The following is a 26410-nucleotide window of genomic DNA, read 5'->3' on the forward strand; positions in this document are numbered from 1 at the left end:
GGAGAGAGACCAGATGCGTAAGGCTGTGTGAACGTGTGAGTTATTCCTACAAATATGGAATGTCATTTGCGTTTTGCCAGTGATGCTGTTAAAACCTTTGGCCAGAAACCGTTTTTAATCTTACTTCAATTTGTTCGGCACGTTTAATCAGACATAAATAAGCGGGTGTGTTTGACCCCGTGGTCCACATTAACCTTGGTTGCTCTGTCAAGAGCTCCCTGCATTATTACAAGACGCCCCCTCTCCCACAATCCTCTGCTGTCCCATGATGCACTTGTAAAGAAATCACAGGAGGAGGAGGACACACGTTCTGAGGCTGTCCCTGGGTAGCACTAGCACACCACCTACACAGAAGAACCACATCTCTGGCCGCATCGCTGAAGTGTGCTTGTTGCCGTCTTGAAAGGATTTTGTTTTCTTTGGGAGCACTTGAGCGATGCGGTCCAGGCGGATATTTATCACAGGCTGATACGTTTCATGCTCAGGAGGCCCCCTGACAGACTGCTAATAAACGCTTTGAAGGGAATGAAATATTCATGCAAAGTTAAATGCAGATCCAGCAACGGTCTGAAGGCATTAGTAGCCAGTCAGTGCAGATCACCACTGACAGTAGCATTTCACCTTCACTCTTTTTCTTGTTCTCTCTCTCCCTCTCTCTCTCTCTCTCTCTCTCTCTCTCTCACTCAGGGCGCTCTTGCCCTGTGAGCTCTCCCAAATGTGTAGAGAAGAAAACAAGTGTGAGGATGGAGAGGAGTAGCCACAAGCAAAGAAGAAAAGAGAACTTTAAATGAGAGGAGGTTGCCGCAGTAGTTGGCCTTGTGTTGTGATGTAGTGCAATGTACAGAAGCACAGTGGTAGATTTTGGACTTAAACATCAGCGTACCAGAGTCAGGACTTCTTATACTTTCAGAGCAGTCTGTGGGAAAAAATGCATTCCAAATTCTTCAAAACCATTCACACTTCCTACAAGGATCATGTCTTAAATAGTGCAAATTACATTTTTAGTCCATGTAAATATGTCTTCATTACTACCTGCATTGAAATAGATAGCTACTACATCTGCAATAGTTACACTATGAATCAGCAGTCCAGTGTTGTGTTATTATTTTGTTTTTTTCAGTCCAGTGTTGTTGTTTTTTCCCCCACGTTTGTCATACCCATCTGAATGTACGGTAGATAATGTTTGCATGGCTGCTTCCAGCTGGACCCAGATGGTGTGAATGCCATTAGTGATGCACAGATTCTATGATGTCTGTAGCTGCTGCTGCGAGTGACCTTCTTGCCTTTAGTATGGCTGATGACCCATCGGCAGAGTGCGCGAGGGCCACCCCCGCTGTGCTGTGTCACTGGGCTACTCACCCCACTGCATTACAGAGAGAGAGAGCCTCCGAGTGGCTGTGCGTGGCTGGCTGTCTGTCTGGCCGAAGGAGGAGGAGGAGGAGGAGGAGAGGGGGGTTCTGGCCGCTAAAACGGCGCCGTGGGCCGAGAGAGACCCGCAGCGCGCTGCCCGCTCAAGCGGAGCGCGGAAATAAAACAAATAGCGCCACCAGCCAAAAAAGAGGCGGCAGGGGAGCGGCCGCCGGAGGAGAGGAAAACATCTGGCTGCTCCTCCATCCCTCACGCTGGAACGAGGGAGGAAGGAGGGAGGGGGCAGGGAGGGAAGGGTGGAGGTGGGCGGGGGTGGTGGGGGGGGGGGGGGGGGTTGGGGTTGATGTTGTTGTCTTTCTCTGAATTTGCTGGAGGAGGTGCTGAAGCGAAGCCTACTGCAGTGGGGACCGCTGAGAGTTGCACACAGCCGCGCTTTCTAACGTAGGCAGCGTCATGTGATACAGTGGTCAAATGTCGGGTCATTGGGAGAGGCTGGAAAGGCCTGGCTTGTAGGAATCAGAACAGTGACCTTCACAGGGGCCATTGATCTTTACAGGTATCAGTCAGACAGGGGCACATTGCTGAGCCTTTAGATAAGAGCTTGAAGATCAATCTGATTCAACTAAATATAATATCTGGTATAATGTCTGAGGCCTGCAATTATAGTATCAGATATTGACATGTCTTTGTTCCTCTGCTCTGACTGACTTTGTGAGAAATTAGTAAATGCGTAGCGAGTCACACATAGCCCACTATGCTGATGTGTCTCTTCTAAACGTTGATGCACTGCGGCACCTTGCTTGGTTGTTTATTCACCCTGCCAGCATTACTGCTGCGGCGAGCTAATCCTAATCGCATGGTGACTTTTTTGGGCACAAGGTCACTATTCAAAAGATAGTAGTAGACTAGTGGTACTGCTGAATATGACAAAATATTCAATATTTTACTCAACACCTCTCCTATGAACATAAATACGTGATCAGAAGAGGATGAGAAGTGGTCCACCATGTAATGGAGAAGAACAGATAGTGTCAGAACCCCTCCTCTACCCTTGAGGAACCATGACTTGCGCACACACACACACACACACACACACACACACACACACACACACACACACACACACACACACACACACACACGTCGTGTAGCCTACCAGAGCTTCTTGATTGGCATTCAGGACAGACAATGAGATAGACTGGCAGCATTCACATAGCATGCTCAGCTGCCTGGAAACACAGATGAGTCGGAAAATAGAGAGAGACAGAGAAAGAGAGAGGGAATGGGAGACAGAGAGAAAGTGAAAGAGAGAGAGAGAAGAAGCAAGGGAGATAGAGAGAGAGGGAGTATGACATGTTCAAAGAGGAATGGATTTCATTAAACTTGGATGACATTAGACCATCTATTCATAGGGAATCCTTATCTAGCTCTAATTAAAACCAAGGGAATCAAATGAATACAGGGTCTAACTTCAATTATACTAGATACATATTTGTAGTCTATTTTCCAAAATGGCAATAGGCTTAGGCACTGTATATTCCCCAGCCTGCACTATTCTAAGTGTTTCCCATGTTTCACTGTGTTTATTCAGTTGCCTTGTCTCAGAAAAGTTTTTGATTACATTTTGAATATGGTTCTATTTCATAGTCTGACTGTTTCGTCTTTTCAGCTTGAAAAGTTCTTTCATTTGCTTAACTAACAATTTCTTGGTGTGACAGCAAGGCTCAACTCTCAGCTTTGTAAACCACAGTGAATGCCATTTGAAACTGAAGCCTGCAATCTGACTGTCCCCCCCCCCTTCTTTCTCTCTCTTTGTCTCTCTGTCTCCCACTCTTTCCCCTTCCTTTCTCTGTGATTCTCTACATCCACCCACATTTCTCTCTTCTTCCTCTCCCTCCTCTCCCTCCTCTTCCTCCTGAAGGTCTCATCCGGCTACAGGAGCTCATTAAAGCCCCCTCCCGTTACAACATCCGCTTAAAAATCCGGCAGTTGCCAGCGGAGACCAAGGACGCCAAACCTTTGTTGAAGGAGATGAAGCGCGGAAAGGAGTTCCATGTCATCTTCGACTGCGGCCATGAGATGGCGGCCGGCATTCTGAAGCAGGTGATGAACTGGCAACAGCACACTGGAAAAAGCCTTTTGAAAAAGATGGCACTGCCACCGCCACACACATACACACAAATTCAGAGATACACACAAACACACACAGTGACAACTCCCTCAACGCACACACACGCACACACGCACACACGCACACACACACACACACACACACACACACACACACACAAATGCTCTTTGTGTGCTCTTCTTTTCCATCTCCAGATCCATCTTTCCATGCAATAAAGTACATTATCAGAAAGGAAATCTGATTAACCCTAAATAACCCTTAGACAGGGATCACACTGACCAGTGGCAAGCAGCAGGTTCCCTATTGTTCTCTATTGTTCGGCAGCGCAACGGTGGCAGCGCTAGCGTAACAACTTGGTTAAACTTTCTAAGCGCAACGCGAGCGTATTCAATTGTCAGTTTAGGCAAACCGTTTGTGTTACTTAGGAACGATATAGAACTTATTATGGTCTACGCTTGGCGCTGCCGCTTGGCGCTGGCCTATGTGATCCCCACCTTACGATTTCCACTAAAGCACATCGATGTACATACACTATTTCAGTATACATCTATTCAATATACATCTATAGTGCACTTCAGAACATGTACTCCGGCACATAAGTGCTGTGAGAGAATCTTCACATGTGCAGCTGCACAAAAACTACTCGGGGAGGTCGTGGGAAGGTCGTGGGGTGGGGGGGTGGTGGCACTGATATTTCAAGGAAACGTAATTAGGAGAGCTCATGTTTCCTTCAGCTCACATGTGTAATCAAATATTAAAGATAGCATGATTCATTCTGACACTCATTCACAGGCCTGCTTAATCAATCCCACAGTGGTGGATTGGTAATGAAGGTCAAGAAGACTCATCATTGGTGGCGTGTGAGATATGTTGGGCTAATGGGGAGTAATGATACACTGGACTGTATTTGTGTGATAGTCTGCGATCTGTGCCACTCCTCTCTTCTGAAACTCTGTTAGAAGTCATTTCAGACTGTGTTACGACTTCTTCACTGTCATACTCAGTTAATCTGACTGAGTGGCTTTTTCCTTGAACAGCTTGGTTGCAATGAGGACCATCTGAATTGGAATGGTTCAGACTAATTCCTTTGTAGTTATCTAGCCTATTGTAAATAGTGTCCTCCGGAGCCATTAAAAATCCATACACTTAGAAAAAAAACTGTCAGCAAAAAAAAAAAAAACAACGAAAAAAAAACAGACACTGGTATCTTTACCGATAAGCACAGCTTACCTTACTGGCTGTCAATCATACAATTTGATGCCTGCCTGCGACTAAGTTCACTGTGTGACTGGCAGGTTGCCTCCCCATTGACTCAGGCTGTCCCACTCGCTTGTCAGTGAGAAAATGAGATGGGTCTTTCGGGATGCAGATATCCGGGAGGCTCCCCGTCGATCCCTGACACCAAGTGGGCCCAAGACTGGCAGCAATTACAGCCCTGACCCCAGTCTATTTAATCACACTCTTTAGCTGCGGCTACCATAATAATCAGTGATTCATAATCTGCGTGAGAGTCTGACTGGCTGTGACTGGTCCACTTGCTCAGCTGTAGACTAGAGACAGCAACACAGGGCAGAGCACTGAGGATCAAACATAGTCATCCGTAATGAATTAACATATGTGTGCAAAGGGAAACATGATCACATGCTACATACTGTATGCACATACACACACACACACACACACACACACACACACACACACACACACACACACACACACTTCCTGTCATTTGTTTGAGGATTCATACACACACATGTGTAAAAATGATACGGATGGGGAGGATTACATTTGTTTTGGCTTTTAGGCATGAAGTAGCAACACTCCACACTCTCTGTCTTTGTCTGTCTGTTGATCTGTTTAGTTTTGTGTTGGATTCTTTGCTCTTTGTTTTCTAGGGTCTGGCCATGGGAATGATGACAGAATATTACCACTATATCTTCACCACGCTGGTAAGGCCATATGGTGTAGCTCATAAGCGTCTTTTTTTGTTTTTGATGTAGCTTCTTTAATCAACATTAAGGGACCTAGGAAGCAAACAGGTGTGCAAACTGCTGTGCTCGTTCTTTTGTTCTGCATGTGCAAATTGTTTTTAAGAATGTTTATCTTGTTAGCGAGCATTGGCAACAATGCTTGCCAAGATGGCTTTAAAGTGCTGCAAAAGCGTTTGTTGTTGTTGTTGAATCCTTTTCAGTGGCAGAATTCTCTTCTGGATGTCTTCTCTTGTTCTGTCCAGGAGTTAACGAATACCAACTGAGGACTTATTGGATTGGACTCCAGGATTTGAAAAAAATAAAAAATCTTATTACACACTTGACATTTAAGATAGCTAATAGCACTCCTGGTCTTTTGCTGTACCCAACTTTGACCTGCTCATTGTGTGTTTGTGTGTGTGTGTGTGTGTGTGTTTTGTTTTCTCCTTTCTTTCACCATTCTTCTATCATTTTTCATACAATGTGTCTCTCTCCTTCCTTGTCTGTCTGTTACCCTGCTCGTGAGTTTTTTTTTTTTTTTTTTGGTCACCATTTCAAGGCATTATTGTAACTGTATTCCTATTTTCCATTGGAAGTAGATCGCAAAGACATCACAGGCTAGATTCACAGCTTGAGTTCACATCAAAACGCCTGCCTTTTGTCTGGCTGCTCCCTTTGGTGGAGAAGGTATAAAAGCTTCAGGAGCTTTAAAAATGAGCATTTCCCCCTTCAAAAAAACCCTTTCCCTGGCTAAGCCAACGCTATTGCCAGGCGATTTATTTAAAACCAACCCCCTTTCCCCTCTTATTTGATATTTTTGCCTGCTTATTCCCCTGTATGGAAAGCGATACTTCCTTTTGAGTGTTTATGTGAATACTCTGGGCCAGATAGGCATGCAGTCGTGTGACACAGAGATGCTCCAGCAGGGTGCTGATGCCGAGCCTGGCTTTGGCAGGCAGAGGAGCCAGAGCTGGGGCTTTAATTCAGCCACCGCCGTCAACAGCTCAGCCACAGAGACCACATATGGCTCCCCGGTCACCGCCAGATTTCCTTTTCTCAGAAGCTGGTGTATATGTGTGCTCTGTCATGAGAGCTTGTAGGGAGCTCTACTGTTACAAGAGTGCAATCTATATGCAGTACTAGAGGCAATTTTCTAGAAAATGGCCATGACCGGTTTGCCATGGAGAGACATTCTTGTTTTGTAGTTTGCTTTTCATCATTTACACAAATCACATATAGCTTTATAGCCACCCTTTGGTCTTTGTAAAAGAGACACATTCTAGGGATACATGTCATTAGTTCTGACATTTCTTTTTCTTTTTGCCTTTTGTGATAGCAGAATGTACAGTATGTCACTGTCAAGTATGGCATTTATTTGTTTGACCATTATTTGTAAAAGACTGTTATTACATGATAGTTACTGATAGATAGTTGTTGTTAATCCTTTATAATAATATCTTGTTTAATATGTGTTGTATTTACATGCCATGACTCCTGGATGACTTGCAGATGTTAGTATCTACTAACTAAGGATGCTTCTGTAATGAAGCTGACTTTAATCTGATGGAATGTGTGTCCTCAGGACTTGTTCGCCTTGGACGTGGAGCCATACCGCTACAGTGGAGTGAACATGACAGGCTTTAGGATCCTGAACACTGAGAACAGCCAGGTGAACGCCATCATGGAAAAGTGGTCCATGGAGCGCCTGCAGGCCCCGCCCAAACCCGACTCCGGTCTGCTAGACGGCTTCATGACGGTAAGCTCCCTTGGGGGTTTGAATGGAACGAATGAATTCACCGCTGAAGACTCTCTGTAACTAAAGGGAATTAATATTCACTGGTGTCTAAGAAAAAGAATGAAAATGTATGAATAAGTAGAATGTAAAAGTCATAAAAGTGCTAAAACAAATCTGTCTCACACACATACTGTAGTTAGATCAAAGTCCTTTCAGGCAAGTTTTGCCACTCGACGGCCATCTTGGTAACGCATCCAGGCAGTTATTTTGGACTAATGAGATCAGGCTCCTATTCTAATGAATGGGGAGGCATACATAACTCCAAATACAAATTATTGACATAAAAAGTGCATCAGATGAATTCTTGTTTAAATCTGAATTGAACGGTGTAAAGACAAGCGCCATCTTGGCGTTACTGACTGTTCTCATACATTTCTCTGGTGGAATCTTTAAGTGCAGTGTCTCATCATTTATAAAGTCTCTGGTTAGATTCTGTAAATAAGTTGCATATATTTTTCTGTAAAAAACAATCCTTCATTTGGCATTTTATTTTCTGTGTACCTTATGTCGGATTTTATCCGAGAATAGTTTATACAGGTCATGCAGTGGTGTGCCTTTGCATGCCATTCCATTCCAATGCATCGTGTAATCACATTGGATGCTCACAAGCACTGACATTCCATTTTCTGCCTGTACCAATGTCTGTGGCCACATACCTGTATGCTTTCAGGATATTTCTTCCATCATTGTGTTGCACACACTGTTGGGAGCGCTAACAGTTCTCAGCAAATTGCACAGCATCGTCTAAGACCTCTGGTGGTTTCCTCCGTGCTATCAGAGGAGAGACCGGCTGAAAAATTGCTTTTGGACATGAAAAAAAAAAAATGGCAACACAAACCACTACACACACACCATCCTCCCCATCCCCTTATCCCCAGAACGGTAGCCGCACACACACCCCCACCCCAGCATAGCGGTCCAGCCCAGGGGATCTAACGCACAATGTCCGGCGTGTGTGCTGGACGCGACCCCTGTGAGTGATAAGTGGGCCCTGCGTAATGGGGATCTGAGGAGTCTGTGATAACAGCACAGAGGCGGGCGAGGCAGCTCCTCAGCTCGGGCTCCACACTGAACTCTTATCCGGGACCCACGCCAAATTATGAAGTCACTAGAGGGAACGTGAATGAGAGGTGTGTGTTTGTGTGAGTGTGTGTGTCTCTGTGTGTGGGCGAGTATGTGTGAGTGCGTGTGTGAGTGTGAGTGTGTGTGTGTGTATGCCTGTGTACGTGTGTATGTGTGTGTGCGTGAGTGTGTTTGTGTGTGTGTGTGTGTGTGTGTGTGTGTGTGTGCGTGTGCGTGTGCGTGTGTGTGTGTGTGTGTGTCTGTGTATGTGTGTGTGAGTGTGTTTGTGAGTATGTATGTGTTTGTGTGTATGCTTGCAGGTTTCGGTGTGTTGAGAGTAGGGCTGGGCGATATGGCTGAAAACTATCACGATATAAGTATTTCATATCAGTCGATATCGATAATTATTGATTTTTTTTTTTAAATCTATTTCAGATAAGGACCAGAAGGGAGGAAAAAAGTTCAATTTAAACACTTATTTTAAACTTAATCAATTCCTCTGATTTTAATCACCTCAGTTATCAATCAAAGCAAACAGGGGAAAAAATAGCAATACAATGATGAAAAACACTCAAATAAATAAATGTGCACATAAGTCTGAATGAAAAGCAGCACTGGTTGAAGCCTGGAAATATTGTAAACAAAGTAGCTTAATTTGCTAGTTTATCATAGTCTACTGGTTAGACTGTTCAGTTTCCCCGCGTGTGTTTATGTTTCAAATGAATACTTTTTCTCCTTGGGACAGGCCCCTTTGAGTCTGGGAAAATACTTTTCCATTTGCATCGGGATTGAGATGATTAGAACAGTTTTGAACAAATTTGTGCAGCGTACTAATGATGCTAACCGGATTTAATAGCAATTTAGCAGTCGTCTTGCACGATTGTGAATGTTTGGATTACATGTGCATGCTGAGGAGGGATGCGCCTGTTGAGAGGGAGAGAGAGAGAGAGAGAGAGAGAGTCTGTGTTGAGGTAGGCCTACTTCTATCGCCTAGGCTACTCTGGTCGAGTTGCACATATCTACAATGCAAGATATATTTAGCCTATTATTTATGGACAACGTAAGGCGGGAGGTGGGTGTTGCTTTTAATTATCGAATGTTCTATCGAACGTATTTTTTATTGATATCGATTACATGTCTATTGCGATATATATCGCTATCGTTTTATCGCCCAGCCCTAGTTGAGAAAGTGCTGTACAGCTGAAGGTGATAACGAGAGAACAGATGATGTGAAAGTGTGTGAAAGGGAGGGAGAAAAGCGAGGGACACAGAGAGAAGAGAGAAACAAAAAACATTAAACATGTCCAGAAAGAGAGGAGGAGAAGGACAGGGTTACAGGCTGGAATTAACGTGCCGGCATTAGGACAGCTGCCAAAACAACTGTTGAGGTGATAAAGGGGATGCAGAACCAAGAGGACTGGTCAGACTCCAGTCGGTGGATTGGCGAGCTGCAAATGTTGGCCTTGCGCTGAATGTCTGACCTTCAGGCAGAGACAGTCGTTTTATGGGGCAGTGAATCGTGCTGGCTCAGTTCCCTGCGCCATCGGGAAACTGAACTCACCCATAATCTGCGATGAGATCTTTTTATGAAATTTACTGGATATGGCACATTTGTACTCTCTAGTTTAGAATCAATTATACGAATGTGTCTAAAATCGTTTAGGATCAACATTTCAAATAGCATCAAATGATCACAAAAGATTTCCATCGTATACCCAAGTGCTACAGATGCCTTTTCACGGATCATTGAGATGAATGCAAACTGCACAGTGCATGGTTGTTACAGGAAGTAAAATATGAGATTGCACACTACCCAGAAAATGTCTCAGGCCCCTGATAGCTTGCGTCTCCCCACACCTGTATACGGGTCTGGGTCTGTGTACGGACATGTTCTTATTTACGGTCATTTTGGCTGAAGAATATTTTTTCAAGATCACGCAGGGGTCAGATCAAAAGTGACCATAAAAATGTGTTATTTGTGGAAAGTGTGCAACCTATTTGCAATAGTTGACACAGCGTTTATGTGTTTAATGCCACTGAAAGCTTGCGGATTGCCAGCTGCAGGCTGCCAAAGTTGTGTTGAGTTTGTGAAGGTGTTATATATAGCTCCTGGAGAAAGCCAAACTGCTTTTCTCTCAAGCTCAGCATCCGGCAGCGCTGATACTTAAGCCATGTGCTTTATGATTCAATCAATAATATTAAGTGTGACAGTAAATGTTGTGTCCTCAAGTTAATGCAGCACAGCTTGAGTCTCAAAATTCACTTTTCATCCAAAAAAAACAGAATCCCTTGCAGGTGTTTGCCTTTGAGGCAAATCTAATTTCTACTTCAGATTTAAGTACTTTTATGTTGTATATCACAAACACACACATACACACACACTCACACACACACACACCAAGACAGGAGTGGAGCAGGGCTGCGGCCATAAGGTAAATTGTCTGCTGACACTTTAAACACAGTCGATTAATAGGCAGAGCCTCTGAATCAGCAACACAACTCCTCACCCCAAACCCTTGTCTTCAATCTTCTGTGTAACGATGCTCGTGAAACACCTACACATCTGACAGTCTTACTCAACAGTGTATGTGTGTGTGTGTTTGTGTGTGTGTGTGTGTGTGTGTGTGTGTTTGTGTGTGTGTGTGTGTGTGTGTGTGTGTGTGTGTGTGTGTGTGTGTGTGTGTGTGTGTGTGTTTTATTTGGGCCAGCGTGGTTATTTCTGTAGTGGAGCGCGTGGTAGATTTATCCCCGTAGCCCTGTACAGTGACCCGCTCATCAGGGAATTAATGGCATATGAGTGGCGAGGCGTGGATTGATTAATTAGACACACGGCCATCAGTCAGCGGCTAATGCATATTGACATGGCGAAAGGTCCCGTAAACACGTGATGAACGGCTTCATTTGTGGGCTGTATTTATGGCTCCTGCGTGCTGTGGCGCAACGGCATTCCACTGTAACTCACTGTGTGGGAGCCTATGACAGATTACACCGACTACCAAAACAAAAGAGTCAGGAGTTTTTCAGGATTATCTTGAGAAGTGTAGAGAAATGTTTTGAAATTATTTGTTTGTTCGTTAGCTTTTTTTGACCTTTGCAAAATGATATACAGTATTTAGCAGGAAATCTCTAGTTGGTATGCATACCTTATTCCATGCTGCATTTACTTGCTTATTTGTTTTATTTAAATGCAGAGCCCATTCATTAATCTCGACATGTATTTGTTTTTTTGTTGTTGTTTTTTTGCCATAATATGGAGCGGTTTCTCATATTTGTTTGTGTGTACTGATTAATGGAATCTCATTCTGCACCTTTTTTCAGCCCTTTATGCAACGATTAATCTTCCTTTGGAGTAACCCTGCCCTAAGTCGCAGCTTAACATGCATAATGAAAATGACCTAACAAGCTCTGCAGGCTCATTAGCATAATTTCTCTCCGTGCTAATTGCTTTAGCTTCTGTCTGATTTACTCTGAGTGCACTAATCTTTAGCAGATTTGCACAACACCCAGGCATGGCCAGCATCCCCCAGACCCGCTGTACCTGCAGGGAGGAAGAGCGAGGGAGCGAGGGAGGGAGGGAGAGCGAGGAATAGAGGGAGAGAGTGATAAAGAGAGAGAGAGAGAGAGAGAGGGAGAGAGAGGGAGAGAGAGGGAGGCAAGGGAGATCCCATATGTCATTTATTTTCTCCATCTCTTCCTTCCTCATCTCTCTCTCTCTCTCTCTCTCTCTTCTCTCAGTTCCTCCCTCCTCTCTCGCTTTTCTCTTGCAGAGAAGTCAGGGTCAATTAAACATGCTCCACCGTCAATATTGTCTCCTCCGACTACAGCCCATAATCCGCCACTCTTTTTTTCCCCCACACATGGCTCCGTTGCTTTGAGGAATCTCGATGCTGTTGCCATGTAGCTTGTTTCCTTGTTAACATGTGGCAGCCGGAGTCAGAGGCAAGAGGCGAGAGTGGGATTGATTCTCCATAGCGACACGTCACGTTGCTCTCCGCCTGCCTCACCAACTTTTCTGACGGATGCAGATCTCAAGCAGATGCAAAGTGACATGGAGATATCAAATGCTGAACAAGACTTCTTTCAGTTTGCTTGACACAGAATGTTCTTTTTGCTTACTTTTTCTGCATTTCTCTCTCTCTCACACACACACACACACTTTCCCTCCTCCTCTCTCTCTCTCTCTCTGTCCATTTCTCTCTCTCTCTCACTGTCTCTCTCCCTTTCTATCTTTGTGGTGAGAATTCATCAATTTTTTGGGCTTGGATTGCATTACCTAGCTCGCTGTCAATCATCTATTAAGTCCTCCAATTCGTTCCAGTGGGACTGAGAAATGCCAATAAATTGAGGCTGCAGAATGAGATGAGCAAAATTAATAGGAGGCCAGCAGCTGACATGAGAGGGAGATGGACGAGGAGGAGCAGAAGGAGGGATAGAAGGAAGCAGAGGCGGAGGAAAGGGGACGGAGGGAGTGAGTGATGGAGAGATATGGGGGGAGCGATTGAATGAGGCTGAGGAGTCTTCCCCCTGCACCACACACACACACACACACACACACACATACACACACACATACACACACACACACACACACACACACACACACACACACACACACACACACACACACACACACACTGGTCACTCACCACGGTGGCTCAGTGGCTTCTCTGATCAACCTGTCTGTCATCGCCTCTCAAGGGGGCTGTTCCCTGGCTCAGTGTGTGGCAGGGAACAATGCCAAGGGCCTGGGCTGGAACTCTGTGTGTGTGACGTGTTTGTGTGTGTGTGTGTGTGTGCGTGTGTGTTTGTGTGTGTGTGTGTGTGTGTTTGCTTGTGTGTGTTTGCACCTAGTGTGTCATACAAGTACACAAGTATGTGCATTAATGTATGTGTGTGTGCATGCGTGTATGTTTGTGTGTGTGTGTGTGTGTGTGTGTGCTTGCATTAGTGTGTGTGTGTGTTTGTGTGTGTGTGTGTGTGTGTGTGTGTGTGTGTGTGTGTGTGTGTGTGTGTGTTTTGGGGGGGGGGGGTAGTCGGTGGTTGTGGGTGTGCTGATATGACCAGTGTGAGTATGTTTGTGCATGCGTGCTGATATGACCAGTGCGTGTTTGTGCACGCGTGTGAGTGTGAAGTCGGTGTGGGTCGGTGTGTTCATGCACAGGGCTGGGGGATTGTGCGCGACCCGGGGCGATGGTGCAAAGCCAAGCCGGCCGAACAGACCCAGACCCCGCAGCCCTGCATGCGAGAGCAGCACACTCTTCCATTTATCACCCCATTTAAATTCCCGCTGCACTCTCAATAAGGTCCTGGAGAGAGTTCTACAGCACCATTAAATGAAAACGTTTTAAGGTCCTTAGAGCGGGTAGCAAATGAAATACAATCTCAGTGTCTAGTTATTGTAAAAAAAAGGAGTGAGAGGATGAAAAGAGGGAGGAATGAAATTGAGAGGGGGAAAAAGAAATAGAAAGAGAAAAGCAGTAAAATAGAATAATGATCCGTGATAAACAACAACAAAACATTTATGAAGCATTTTACATCGTTTTCTTTACAATGTATGCATCTCTGGAGACCATGTATAGAAAGGATTGACCGAGAGACCGCGGTGAATCAGAAGTCTGCGCCTGAAGGCGCTGTGATACGGTCATGACCGCTCGCCGCACCTCGGCAATTACCAGCGTGATTAGCCGGGCAGATTGACTGGAGAGTCCGTCTCCGCTCCGAGGTTATCTAAGCTTTGATTAGCGCCGAGTGACGGGGATATCCTGGTGCCCAGCCTGGATCTCGAAGAGGACAGACAGCGTGGTCTCCTCTAAAACATCACAGACGGAGTTAAGAAAGGACGGACGGAAAGACGGAAGGACAAAAAAAGGGGGATTTGGAAGCGATTGGGCCACTGGTGTGGTCCCTTTTTGGCTGTGAAATCTCAGTCGTGGACTTGGCTCTCTGTCGCAGGAAAAGTGGGCTGTGAACACAAATCCCCTCCCCCGCCCCCCACCGCCCCTCCACGCCACGGCTGCCCCCCCCCCCCCCCACCCAAAACGCAGAGCCCCTGTAGGCCGTGGCTGGCTGCCCGTCTCAGTGTGTCATGGAAGCCGGCCGCCTTGGCCGAGGGCTGGGTGGGATTTGGCAGCGTCCCGCCCGGGCCCACATGCCGTATTAGGTGTTTGGACACGAGTCTTGCTGGAGCGCCGCTCCAGCAGCTGGTTTGGCATGTGCCCGTCCTGGCAGAGGCCCGGTCCGCAGGAGGGCCAGCGGGGCACGCCAAAGCACAAACTGTCAAGCTGTCCCTTGGCCTCCACACTCAATGGAGAACACCGTGTGCCACCGCAACCTATCCAAGCCAAAACACACTGTACCTGTCCAAGCAAACACACACTGTACCTGTCCAAGCAAACACACACACTGTACCTGTCCAAGCAAACACACACTGTACCTGTCCAAGCAAACACACACTGTACCTGCCTTATGGTCACGCATACTGATGTAACGTTCAGATGAGTGTGGAGTCAAAATTCAAATCTCAAAAATTAAAAAAAAAAACCAAACACACATATGGTGGCATTCAGACAGGCCCATGGTGTGTTCTTGAAATACCCTTGTCTGCAGGCACGGTCTCCCACTCCAGCGCCTCTCAATTTGGGTCTCCAGTCTCCCATGTTCCCATCCTCCTAGTGTAGTTAAAAGGGACTTTGTGGAGGGGACTTTGTGCTTGTGATTTATTAGAGATGCCATTATCTCTAGTGCACACACACACACACACACACACACACACACACACACACACACACACACACACACACACACACACACACACACAGACAGAGAAGGCTGGTAAAATATGTTTTTTTTTGTTTTTTTGTGGAGGGTGTAATTGTGTTTTTGTGCGGTTGGTATGGTGCTGAGCGCTGAGGCAGGAAGCTGTCATACGGCCGCTGAGCAGACTTGAGGGCTGCAGATTAATGACTCCACACCCCGCCATGTCACCAGCGGCCATCCAGGTAGACAGGTGTCCCTGGAGACTGGTTACCTCGGAGACAGGAGTGATCATGTCAGAGGAGAGGGAAAAAAACTGAAGTCATCTGCTTCTTGCATCACCACACACATGTGCACCGCATGCACACACACACATACACACACACACACACACACACACACACACACACACACACACACACACACACACACACACACACACACACACACACACACACAGGCCTTTAGGTCTGTTCTCAAAGAGTCCCCCCACCCTCCCTACCCAGTGTGGGAGATGGAGAATAAATCAATGAATACATTCACATTTTAGTCAATCAGGACTTATTTGATTTGGATACTGTATATAAAGTCTGATATATTATATATTATAATATATTGACAACAGTCTGATGTATATACAATGGATTCTGATATTTATTTAATAAATGTGGATGTTCAGATGGCATGTTGTGTTGTGTAGGCCAGGGGAACCTTCCAGAAATAGCCAAATAGAAACAGCAGCAGTTTAGACCATTTGCTCCATTAGAAAAGCAACACTTTATGTACAGTATGTCTTTTTAAATGCCTTACCATCTCTCTGTCTCTGTCTCTCTCTCTCTCTCTCTCTCCTCATCCAGTTCTTTGTGTGTAGCTGCCTACATTATTGATTTGGTTTGTTTTAGCCTCACAAATAGACAGTCCTATATGTTTTTTTGAGTGGTGTACAATTACTGCATTCCCCAGCGTGCGTACATCCGCCCCTCAGTATCATACAGTGAGATAACGATTTTAGGATTAATAGTCATTAGCCTACTAAGCCTTAGTGTTTTGCCTGTCATTGGCGTTGGCTTGCTGCTTATCCTCCAGCTCAGCTCAGGTCTTTTGTTTTTCTCACTCTGGATAGTAAACAGGCTGACAGTTGGATTCAGAAATGTGGCCATTGCTGGACAAATTCCAAAATGTTTTTTTTTATTTATTTATTAAATATAAAGGAATAACACAATCACACCAGAACAGGAGGAGTAATGTTTGTTTCTTTCTCACTTCAGAAGATGAGAGTGCCATGGCATGATACTATTTTCCTCATGGGTTGTACTGGCAAGTGTGTAATCCAATCTACAGCATCACAAGTTCTCAGACCACAAACATGTCCAGAAATAGTTAGAATCTGTACTCCTTCCTTAATTCCATAAAGGGATACAAGCATAGATATTTTCTCCATTACATTGATCAATTAGTTATTTACTCAATTACTCATAAATGACATAATGTAATAACTTCCAATAACTTACTGTACTGTTGTAAGTATTTGATCAAATGTTTGATAGATGTGTCATTGGTTGTTGACCATCATAGGGCGTATTTGCACTTACCAATGCAATCAAATTGTTTATGTCAAGATCTGTCTAAATCCATTCTCCTCAATCCTTCACTAGTGAATAAAGTATTAAATCAGTCATTATCAGTTATGCACTGGTCAGAGTAAGATTTTATCTAGTATTAGAGCCAGTCTCTCTGCTTCCATCTCTCTCTCTCTCTCTCTCTCTCTCTCTCTCTCTCTCTTTCTCTCACTGCAGTGCTTGTGTTTTTGATTGGTGGTGGATGTGACATGTTGTGTGTAATGAGCTGGTTTTGGCCCAGCTCCAGTCAGTGCCATGAGCCATTATTAGATCTCTTACCCACAGAGATATTTTATGCTCCTCTCTTTCTCTCTCTCTCTCTCTCTCTCTCTCTCTCTCTCTCTCTCTCTATCTATCTCTCTCTCTCTCTTTCTCTCTCTCTGTGTGTGTGTGTGCATATGTGTGTCTCTCTTCCTTTATACTTGTTCTCTCTGTCTCTCTGCATCCCCTCTATTTTACATGGCACCCCACCCAACAGTTATATGGAAAATACAGCTCTGGAAAAAATGAAGAGACCACTGCACATTTTCCTGATGCCATCCATCCATTGCTGAGTGACATTCAAATGAGTTGACGCCGTCATATTGAAAATTAAGAGACCACCGCAAATTTGGCTGTCAACTCATTTGAATGTGATTCAGCGACCTATCTATCTATCTATTTATCTATCTATTTATCTATCATTCTATCTATCTATATATCTATTAATGAATGAATGAATCTATCTATATATCTATCTACTGTATCTATCTATCTATCTGGTAAAGTTTATTAAAAACAGGTATAAAAGTATCTTTTGTCAAATTATCAACAATGAGATAAACCTTGAAGGGAACACATTTATTCTGAGAAACAAAAATACCTGAAAAATAAATTCATATTTTAACATATGTAAAGTTGTGTGCGGCAATTATGAGCCTCCTTGCGAATAACACAGCTCATAATCTTCTCCTATGACATGCCATTACTGTAAGTTGGAGAATACAAAGAAAGGGATTTGAGACCATTCTCTTTACAAAATCTCTCCAGATTGTCCAGATTCTTAGGCCCTCACTTTTGCATTCTCCTCTCTGACTCACCCCACTGTTGTGTTTTGGAGATCAGATTAGGGGACTTGTGTGTTCAGTAAACCATTTTATGTTGATCTGGACATGTATTTGGGTTCATTGACCTGCGGGCAACACAGTCTCACTCCCTACTCGTCAAAGGTCTGACGCATGGTCAAGGGTCCTTGGCGTCAAATTCCAACGAGAAAGGTGTACCTTCTGCGTTGTGTTTCGATGTGGGGGTCCATCAGATAGACATTCATGTTAATCCCTCATCGTCAAATATAGACAAAAGGAAATAAATGTCCATCAAAGGTGATGCCGTCACGTTATGCAACTAATGATTTGTTTGAAATTGTGCCGTCATCGATATGTCTGCTAATATCCTGACGGCCAGCTAAACTTTTTCCCCACACCAAGACTCTGAAGATTAATTCTAGTTCCACAGGTTTATTGGAGTTAAAGAAAAGGTGAAACTGCAACATACAAAAGGGCAAGGACAAATTAGCGCCATGCCATTCAACCTCGATTACACATGAATAAAGGCTCTACAAACATAAAATCACTTTGAAAATGAAGAATACCTCCACACAATATCAAAAAACAAAGTATACATACCGACGATACTATGCCAGACACAAGATGTTGAGAGATGCGATTGGATATGCATGAATCTAACAGACTGAACAAATGGCTGAAATGCGTGAGTTGAGTGTTTACTTCCTAACTACGGGTCAAGTCATAGGACATTTACAACAACGCGATCTCACGTGAACATGACCAAAATAGAAACACATTAGGATTCTGCATTGACAGTTAAAAGTAAAGCATATTTAACTTCTGAAACTTAACTTAACGATATTTTCCTACTCGTAACAAAACAGAAATGATCTAAAAACAACAAAAATCGCAATTGGCAAAAAATCGCAATTCTGGAAATACGTGCATTAACCCACTCGACCCTCAGACAACACTATCTGCTTCGAGTAGGCCTATTAGGCCTATTAGGTAGGACTGTACAGTCCTACCTACAGTAATAGGCCTACTCGAAGCAGATAGCATTGTCTGAGGGTCGAGTGGGTTAATGCACGTATTTCCAGAACAGGTCTGCAACTTTCAGGCAGTTCTGAGTTCGAATCTAGGCAAGAGCAGAGCCTATTATAATGAGCACATACAGGGAATAAAACGACTGTTACGCGCTGTTACAACTGTAGGCTACAATGGTTGCAATACAAAAATATGCGCGTGTTAGTTTAGATTATTGTTATTATTATTATTTTACCTTACGTTACCTACACCAAAGCTGAATAAAATTATGCAAGATCAAAGTAACCTAAGGTAGCTTATGGCTCTGATGGTCTGTGATTTTTGTTTTTAGATCATTTCAAACAAATCATTAGTCGCATAACGTGACGGCATCACCTTTGATGGACATTTATTTCCTTTCGTCTATATTTGACGATGAGGGATTAACATGAATGTCTATCTGACGGACCCCCACGTCGAAACACAACGCAGAAGGTACACCTTTCTCGTTGGAATTTGACACCAAGGACCCTTGACCATGCGTCAGACCTTTGACGAGTAGGGAGTGAGACTGTGTTGCTGCGGGATGATCTAATCATGACCCACTTTTAGTGTCTTGGCAGAGACTGAGAGATTTGTTTTTGTTTAGTTTTGTTCAGTCAACAAGGGTGTGGACAGAGCGACAACACAAAAACAAATTAAAACCTTCTCAATTGATAACCTTTTCAAATCATTAACCTTGGATGAATAGAAATGTTTGCCTCCTGCTGAAATGCAGAGATGCAGCATTCAAGTCTGGAGACCGGACAGCTTACAGCTCAGCCACGGCAAAACATGCATATAATGAATGAAGAGCACTTTAGCTCCTCGGGCCCTCAGTGACCCACACATGTGGCAGGGCATACAGACCATCACAAGCTTCAAACTTTCCAGTACTGGATCCCTCCCTGACGGACAAGTAAACTACTTTTACACTCACTTTGCTGCTTTCAGACACGTCCTCCGCAGTATATGCAGAGCTTTGTCAAACAGAGGTCGACCCTTCGGGTGATTCAGATATGATGCTATGCAGTCATATGTGTGAATGACACCGATGCACATTACTGTAACAGAATCTCCTTGTCGTAGAACAGGTTGAACGTTGTTTAACACGCAGATGAACAGATTCTCTGCATGTTCTTCGCTTCGTTCAGACACGAGCTCATTTACATAATGTCCGTCGGAAATACAGTACTAGGAGGGGAGTAGTGTAACAGCCGGCTAAGTTCGGAGTTCCAAATGTCCGGTTATGCTGTTCAGATATACGCCCCAACCACTGGACATCCGCAGAACATGCAGACTTACACCTAGTTCTGAAAGCAGCTTTCTATCTATCTATCAATCTATCTATCTATCTATCTGTCTACGATGTGCATGTGCACTTAAGCTGTTTGGGACAGCACACATGTCATTGGTGGTCTCACAGTGTTTGGGGACAGCACACATGTCATGGTTTGATAGATACAGATAAAAATAGATAGATAAAAACCCTTGCGATAAAGGGCAGAAGGGCTTGGGGTGGTCTGTCTGCCTACAAACACACACACACACGCGCATGCACACGCACACACACACACACACACACACACACACATACACACACACACAGTAGTTGTGGCAGAGGATCATGTCAGAGGCGTTTGCCATGTGAGTGTATGCTGCCCGAGAGCACTGTGAAGAAGTGAGTGAGTCAGAAGTAGACAGGGCATTGGAGGAAGGAGGCATCAGGAGGGAGAGAAGCAACGGAGTCAGACAGCATGATTGACTTCACATGAAAGTTTAGTGTGTGAGTGAGTAATCTCCATTTCTAGCACCTAGACTCGGAAAATTGGAGTATAATGAAAGAAGTGTCATGCCAAAAGATAGATACTTTATTGATCCCCAGGGGAAATTCAAGGTCTCAGTAGCATACAGACAAGCTGGGGAAGGGTGTCTCAAACCCCTCGAGCAAACAGGTGGCCAATCAGAGATTTCAAACAAACAACCTAGGGAACAACATGTCACAATGCTAACCCCCCCCCCCTCCTGTAAACTGGCAAGCAAGAAAGGACATCTCCAATCGGAAGAGGGCAAGAGGTTGAGGAACCTACAACCAGAGCAACTGGTGGATGGAGGTGGAGATGTTGGCATACTGAAAGTAGTGTAGAGGTGTGTTGGAAGCAGAACTGAACTTACGTATTTGTAAAATAACAGGTCTGCAATAGTGCGCTTTAAATTACTCACTCATGAAAGCATTTTAAAAGACAAATAGTTCCCTTTGACATTGAGGTTAATTTGTGTGAAAGGTCAGCTAATCGTCATGAGTGAGTCATCATGAACTGCAGAGACAAAAAAGAACTCAAATAAAGCTGTCAGGATATGACGGGTAACTAATGCCATCTAGCATTCTTAAACCTGTCCAGCATTTTCATAAAGCATTGAAAGGAATTCCTAGTATGAAGTACTTGACCTCATCATCCATTTTGATGAATGGCAGGATTCAAACATTGAATTGAAAAGATACTGAATGGAACTTTTATCTAGAACATACTGAAGGTTAAAAACAGCAATTTAATCAACACTATAAAGCATATTTGTTTATCAGATGCTCTCTCTCTCTCTCTCTCTCTCTCTCTCTCGTTTGTTCGTTCGGAGGCTCTCTGTCCAGGCAGTGACCAGACCATTTAAGGGCTGCCCATTTGTATGCCTGACAGCAAAGCTTGTTTTTTAATTGGAAAAAAGCCCACCTCAAAGGCTGTTTAAATCTCATTTCTTTGCCTGAAGAGTGAGATCAAATGCTGTATTTAGTCAGAGGAAAGGATTTGTGTGGGATCATGGGAGGTCAGCTTGACTCTTCAGACTGGATTGCCTCGTCACAACTTCTAAGGAATGAAGAGAAAGAGAGAAAGAAAGAAAGAAAGAAGAACAAGAACAATAGAGGTTGAGAGCATGAGAAAAGTTATAATGGAATAAAGTTACCCCAGATAAGAGATAGAGAAATAGAGAACAGAGAACTGCAATAAATAAATAAATAAATACATGACAAGATATATGATTTATTTTAACAAATGAGAAGAAGCATATGAGTGAGAGCTTGTGAGACTAGAGCCCCCTCTCACCTGCAGCGGATGTTGAGACCGTGGCAACAACTGCCATGGCAACCTTTAGATGACCTTTACCTGTCCAACCACTCTCTCCTGTCGACTGCAGGCTGCGTGTACCCTTGCTGTGACCCTTGAATGCGCTTGACCTGAGCATAATCGAAGCCAAAGTTACACTGGCTAGAAATGCATGGAAAAAAAAAACAGGCTTGGCGACACAGCTTTCTTTTCAGTAATCTCAGTCATTGCCTCTGTGTCACACTGAGAGTGGTCCCCTACAAACAGATAGGTGTGTCAGACCTGTTGGAAAGGCTTTGGGGGGGAGGAACTAAAAGAATGAATGTAAAGTCAAGAATTATTCTTTTATTTGACTACTGCTTGACCAATGTAAATGCTTTTAAATGTAGAGTATCACAAGTAGGTCTGTAGGCCTTTGCTAAGCCGATTGCAGCAGCAAAGGCTCCTGTTCTGCCTCATTTTCGGGCTCGTTTTAAGCCTGAGAACTCTCCCTCGGGCCATGGCGACAAAGGAACATCCATCGCCATTTGGTGTGGCACGACCATACGCCGTTCGCGCGAGGGTATAAAAGCTAATGTAAAGTCGTAGCAGATTGATGGAGGAAGAGCAACAGACGATGTAGCGGCTCCTATTCCACACTAATGGCATGCTTTGCAGAGACCTCTGCAGCCTCAGGGCTACGCTAGGCTCTTTAACGAGAGGAATTCAATTAAGCTGATTAACCATTTAGAGGCCGCTCGCTCCAGGATTAATTCCACTCCGGAGAGGCTAGCCGTCAGACTAAGGGGGGTCCCCTGTGAACCAATCCTGAAGTAAGAGGATGAGTGAGAGAGAGACTGAGAGTGAATGAGTGAGAGAGAGAGAGAGAGAGAGAGAGAGACAGAGAGGAAGACAAAGGAATGTGAATTTGAAAACGCATCTGCTGACGCAAGAACACACAAGGTTGTCGGCACGGTTTAGCAGTTAGCACTGCAGGATTTTGCTGGTTATTATTTTATAACCTAAACCAAACTCACACATGCATGCACATAAATGCGGGCACACACCTACACAAACACACCGGCATACACACACACACATGCACAAACACACACTTAGGCACGCAGAGAGCTTAAAAGCCATTACCATCTAAAGGAGCTCATAAAACCAAACTGGAAGGATAGAGAGACAGAGAGAGAAAGAGGAAGATAAGAAGGCAAGTTGATTTCTGCAGTAAAAGGCTTATTCCTTTACGCTATGTCCCTGAAGCCCAGAGTGAGGCGTGTTGTGCTTGCTGTTGTGCTTACCTAGCGGTGCCTTTTCTGGATGATCTCCCTCCTTTGCTGGCCTGACAGTGTGCGCTGGTGGAAAGGTTCACGGGCACTGGGGGCGATTTCTCATGCTTGCTGCCTGACAACAGTCATCAGCCATCTTCCTGCCTCTGCACTCCTCCTGCATTGTCCCTGTGCTCTGGAAAAGCCAGGTGGTGGAGAGAGCATCACAGATAGTCTCTTTTGCCTTTTTATTATACACTCTACTAACTCACTGGAATTACTGTCTAAATTCAGTGTGTTACTATTGGGTTTGCCTGTGAGTTACTTCTGGTCTTTTGATTTATGTATGTTATTCTTGCTAGAGGTGACACTTACTCACAGCGGATAGAAGGCAACCTTAGGATCATATCCTGCTTTCACGTTCATATCTTAAACAACAGTCAACGGCAACAGCTTGTTTTATAGCTTATGCCAGTGTATGCCTTGTGCAGATTTGTACACTTGTACAGATGTGTTTAATGGCTCTGATATCCTTGCAATTTCACAGAAAAAAGATAGGCAGTTGATAACAGGGGTGCAGTGAAATATTATGTAGCAATAGTAGTAGTTTATTTATAGGGATCTATCATAGTATAGGCTTTTAGACTGCAGAAAACCTGCAAGCTTACTCACACAGTACTCCTTACTAAATATTGCCCATGCACAGCCATTAGCTGAGTGGCAGAAAAGCATGCACTAATATTCATATGTAAATGCCACGGCTTTTGCATGCTTCTGCCTATTTTCTCTCTATTCCTTTGTACTTTCACATCCACACATTGTGTTGGGGCATTACATCTTGAGAGGGTTTTTTCCCCCAGTGACACACACTCTTGTGCTCCTTAGTTGCCACTAGGGATCAATATCCATCCAAGAGAGTACAAACTGCTTATTCTCCCATGTTTTCAGTACATTTACTACCAGGAAAACATTTCAATGCTAATTCAATTTACTATAACTACCTGGAAACTTGTTAGGTAAATGTTGTTTTTTATCACTTGGTCAAGTCATTGTGTAGAGCTTCGCACAAAGAGGATGCCATTAGCTTAACTGGTGGAATTGGAGCTCAGTTAATTATTGTAAATGCGTGTGTGTGTGTGTGTGTGTGTGTGTGTGAGAGAGAGAGAGAGAGTGTGTGAGTATCCAATCAGCAGTATGGGTGAGGTGGCGAGCTCAAACAAACATTACTAACGCAACAGACCGTTGTAAACACAGTACGGGAACAGAAGCGCTCCTAGTAAATTAGATAACCTAGGGTTCCCATCACAGCATCACAGAGAGAGAGAGCGAGAGAGAAACAGAAGACATTAAGACTGGCTGACAAACAGATGATTTTCCATTTAACACTCCATTGAGTTCCCAGTTATTCCACATCCGGTGTTGGGGCTGTAGTGATGGTGGCAGCCGTTGCACAGTAAGCACGCCCCAGCCACCTCTGCGTCCTCTAAAGGCCTCGAGCCGCCCCGCCACGTCATTTCCCAACATAAAAGCCGTATGGATACAGACGCCTACTGTGCGCTGATGGCAGAGCCTGATAACCTGACTCTCGCCAGATAAATTTCGTTCCGCTTAGCTCCGCCTAGCTTCACTCACATCCATCTGGGACCTCTTCCATTGAGAGTGATTTCTGCACCCGATTTTATGGTACAGCCAATCAGGACGCAGGGCGGGAGTTTCATAGATGTGACATAGCGTAGAAGCGACTGTGAGACTGTTATCAGCACAGACAGACAGACAAACAGACTGATGGACACAGAGAAGGCAGAAAAAAGAGAAAGAGACAGACAGAGAGAGGTGTAAATAGGATGAAAGAGATGTAGTATTTGACTCAATTAGTGAGCAATAGAGTAAGACAGACAACACAGATAGCCAGACAGACGGATTGATAGAGGGGCAGCAGATATATAGAAACAGAGATAACTAGATGGAGTGTGGGGAAATAAATATATAGAATCAGAGATAACTAGATGGAGAGTGGGGCAATAAATATATAGAATCAGAGATAACTAGATGGAGAGTGGGGCAATAAATATATAGAATCAGAGATAGCTAGATGGAGAGTGGGGCAATAAATATATAGAATCAGAGATAACTAGATGGAGAGTGGGGCAATAAATATATAGAATCAGAGATAACTAGATGGAGAGAAAGGCAACAGACGTTTGGGACGTGGTGGGAGATTAGGGTTAGGATAACAGGTCTCTGAGGCAGAGCAGCCTGGGGCCTGGTCCTGTTTGACAAACAAAGAGCTGAAGAGCTGGCAAACTCAATTAAAGGGCACATTTCCCCCAGGCTGAGCGAAAATGTGAAATTATCCATGCTTGTTAAACCTGTCACTTCATTTCACTTCAATTATTAGTTATGATCTTAGGGACCCCTTGGTTAATTGTTTTCTTTTCTCCTTCTGGATATGGTTGGTATGGCACAAAGAAGCTTCTTTTATCCTCTTAGCTCACATGGTGTCTAGCATCATAGTCCTTAAGACTATTGAGTTAAATTTTTAATTTCAAATGACAAGTAGTATAATGGGTGCATTCTGGTGTTGAATGAACCACATTGTCTTTTGCAGCAAGAGACAATTACCTAATATTAATCTCTGCGGAGGTAATGTTGTTAGAGTGCCTGCACATTTCTGTCTGATCATCTAAATCAAACAGTAATGTATTGGTATGGATAGTTGTTAGTGCAAAAGAGGTATTCTGATTCAATTGTTTGCACATTTAGATACAATTCAGGCGCTCCTCCAAGCAGATCAGAATGAATTATATTCAGGGGAATATAGCCCACATTTTTCTAAATGAGTAGCACAAACAGGAAACAACCGGGAAGTTCTCAAAACTCACATCATTCTCATGAATTTGTTTTTGCCTCGACGTGTGTTATTAGATTTTAGCACTAGCCTTTGCAGCCCACTGTTCTGTTACTCTTGTAGCCTTTCCAGAGGGAAATGAGGAGAGAGAGAGAGCGAGAGAGAGAGAAATAAGGTGCTGGCTTGCAGTTTTTTTTTTTTGTTGTGACCATCTGAAAAGACATCTGAGCTGTAATAGCTCTGTTACAGCATGTGGGAAGATTCCATTAATCCAATGGATCAAAGAAGTGTCAGATAAACAGCAAACGCACCAGCCTGAGTCATAACACACGGGTCACAGCTCGCTGTGTGAGTACAACTGCTGGTTCAGCACTCTTGAGCACTGCCAACCCTCACAACAAA

At 44.1% G+C, this 26410-nt stretch overlaps 1 protein-coding gene across 1 annotated transcript in view; it reads left to right on the top strand.

Annotated features, from left to right (window-relative positions):
• Positions 1-26410, top strand: part of grik2 (glutamate receptor, ionotropic, kainate 2) — a 169963-nt gene that overhangs the window by 65650 nt on the left and 77903 nt on the right. Inside the window, 3 exon segments of the mRNA XM_042107244.1 lie at positions 3290-3471; positions 5395-5448; positions 7052-7225. Coding sequence (XP_041963178.1) covers positions 3290-3471; positions 5395-5448; positions 7052-7225 — 410 coding nt within the window.

Source organism: Alosa sapidissima, chromosome 10 (assembly GCF_018492685.1).
Source record: "Alosa sapidissima isolate fAloSap1 chromosome 10, fAloSap1.pri, whole genome shotgun sequence".
Lineage (NCBI taxonomy): Eukaryota > Metazoa > Chordata > Actinopteri > Clupeiformes > Clupeidae > Alosa > Alosa sapidissima.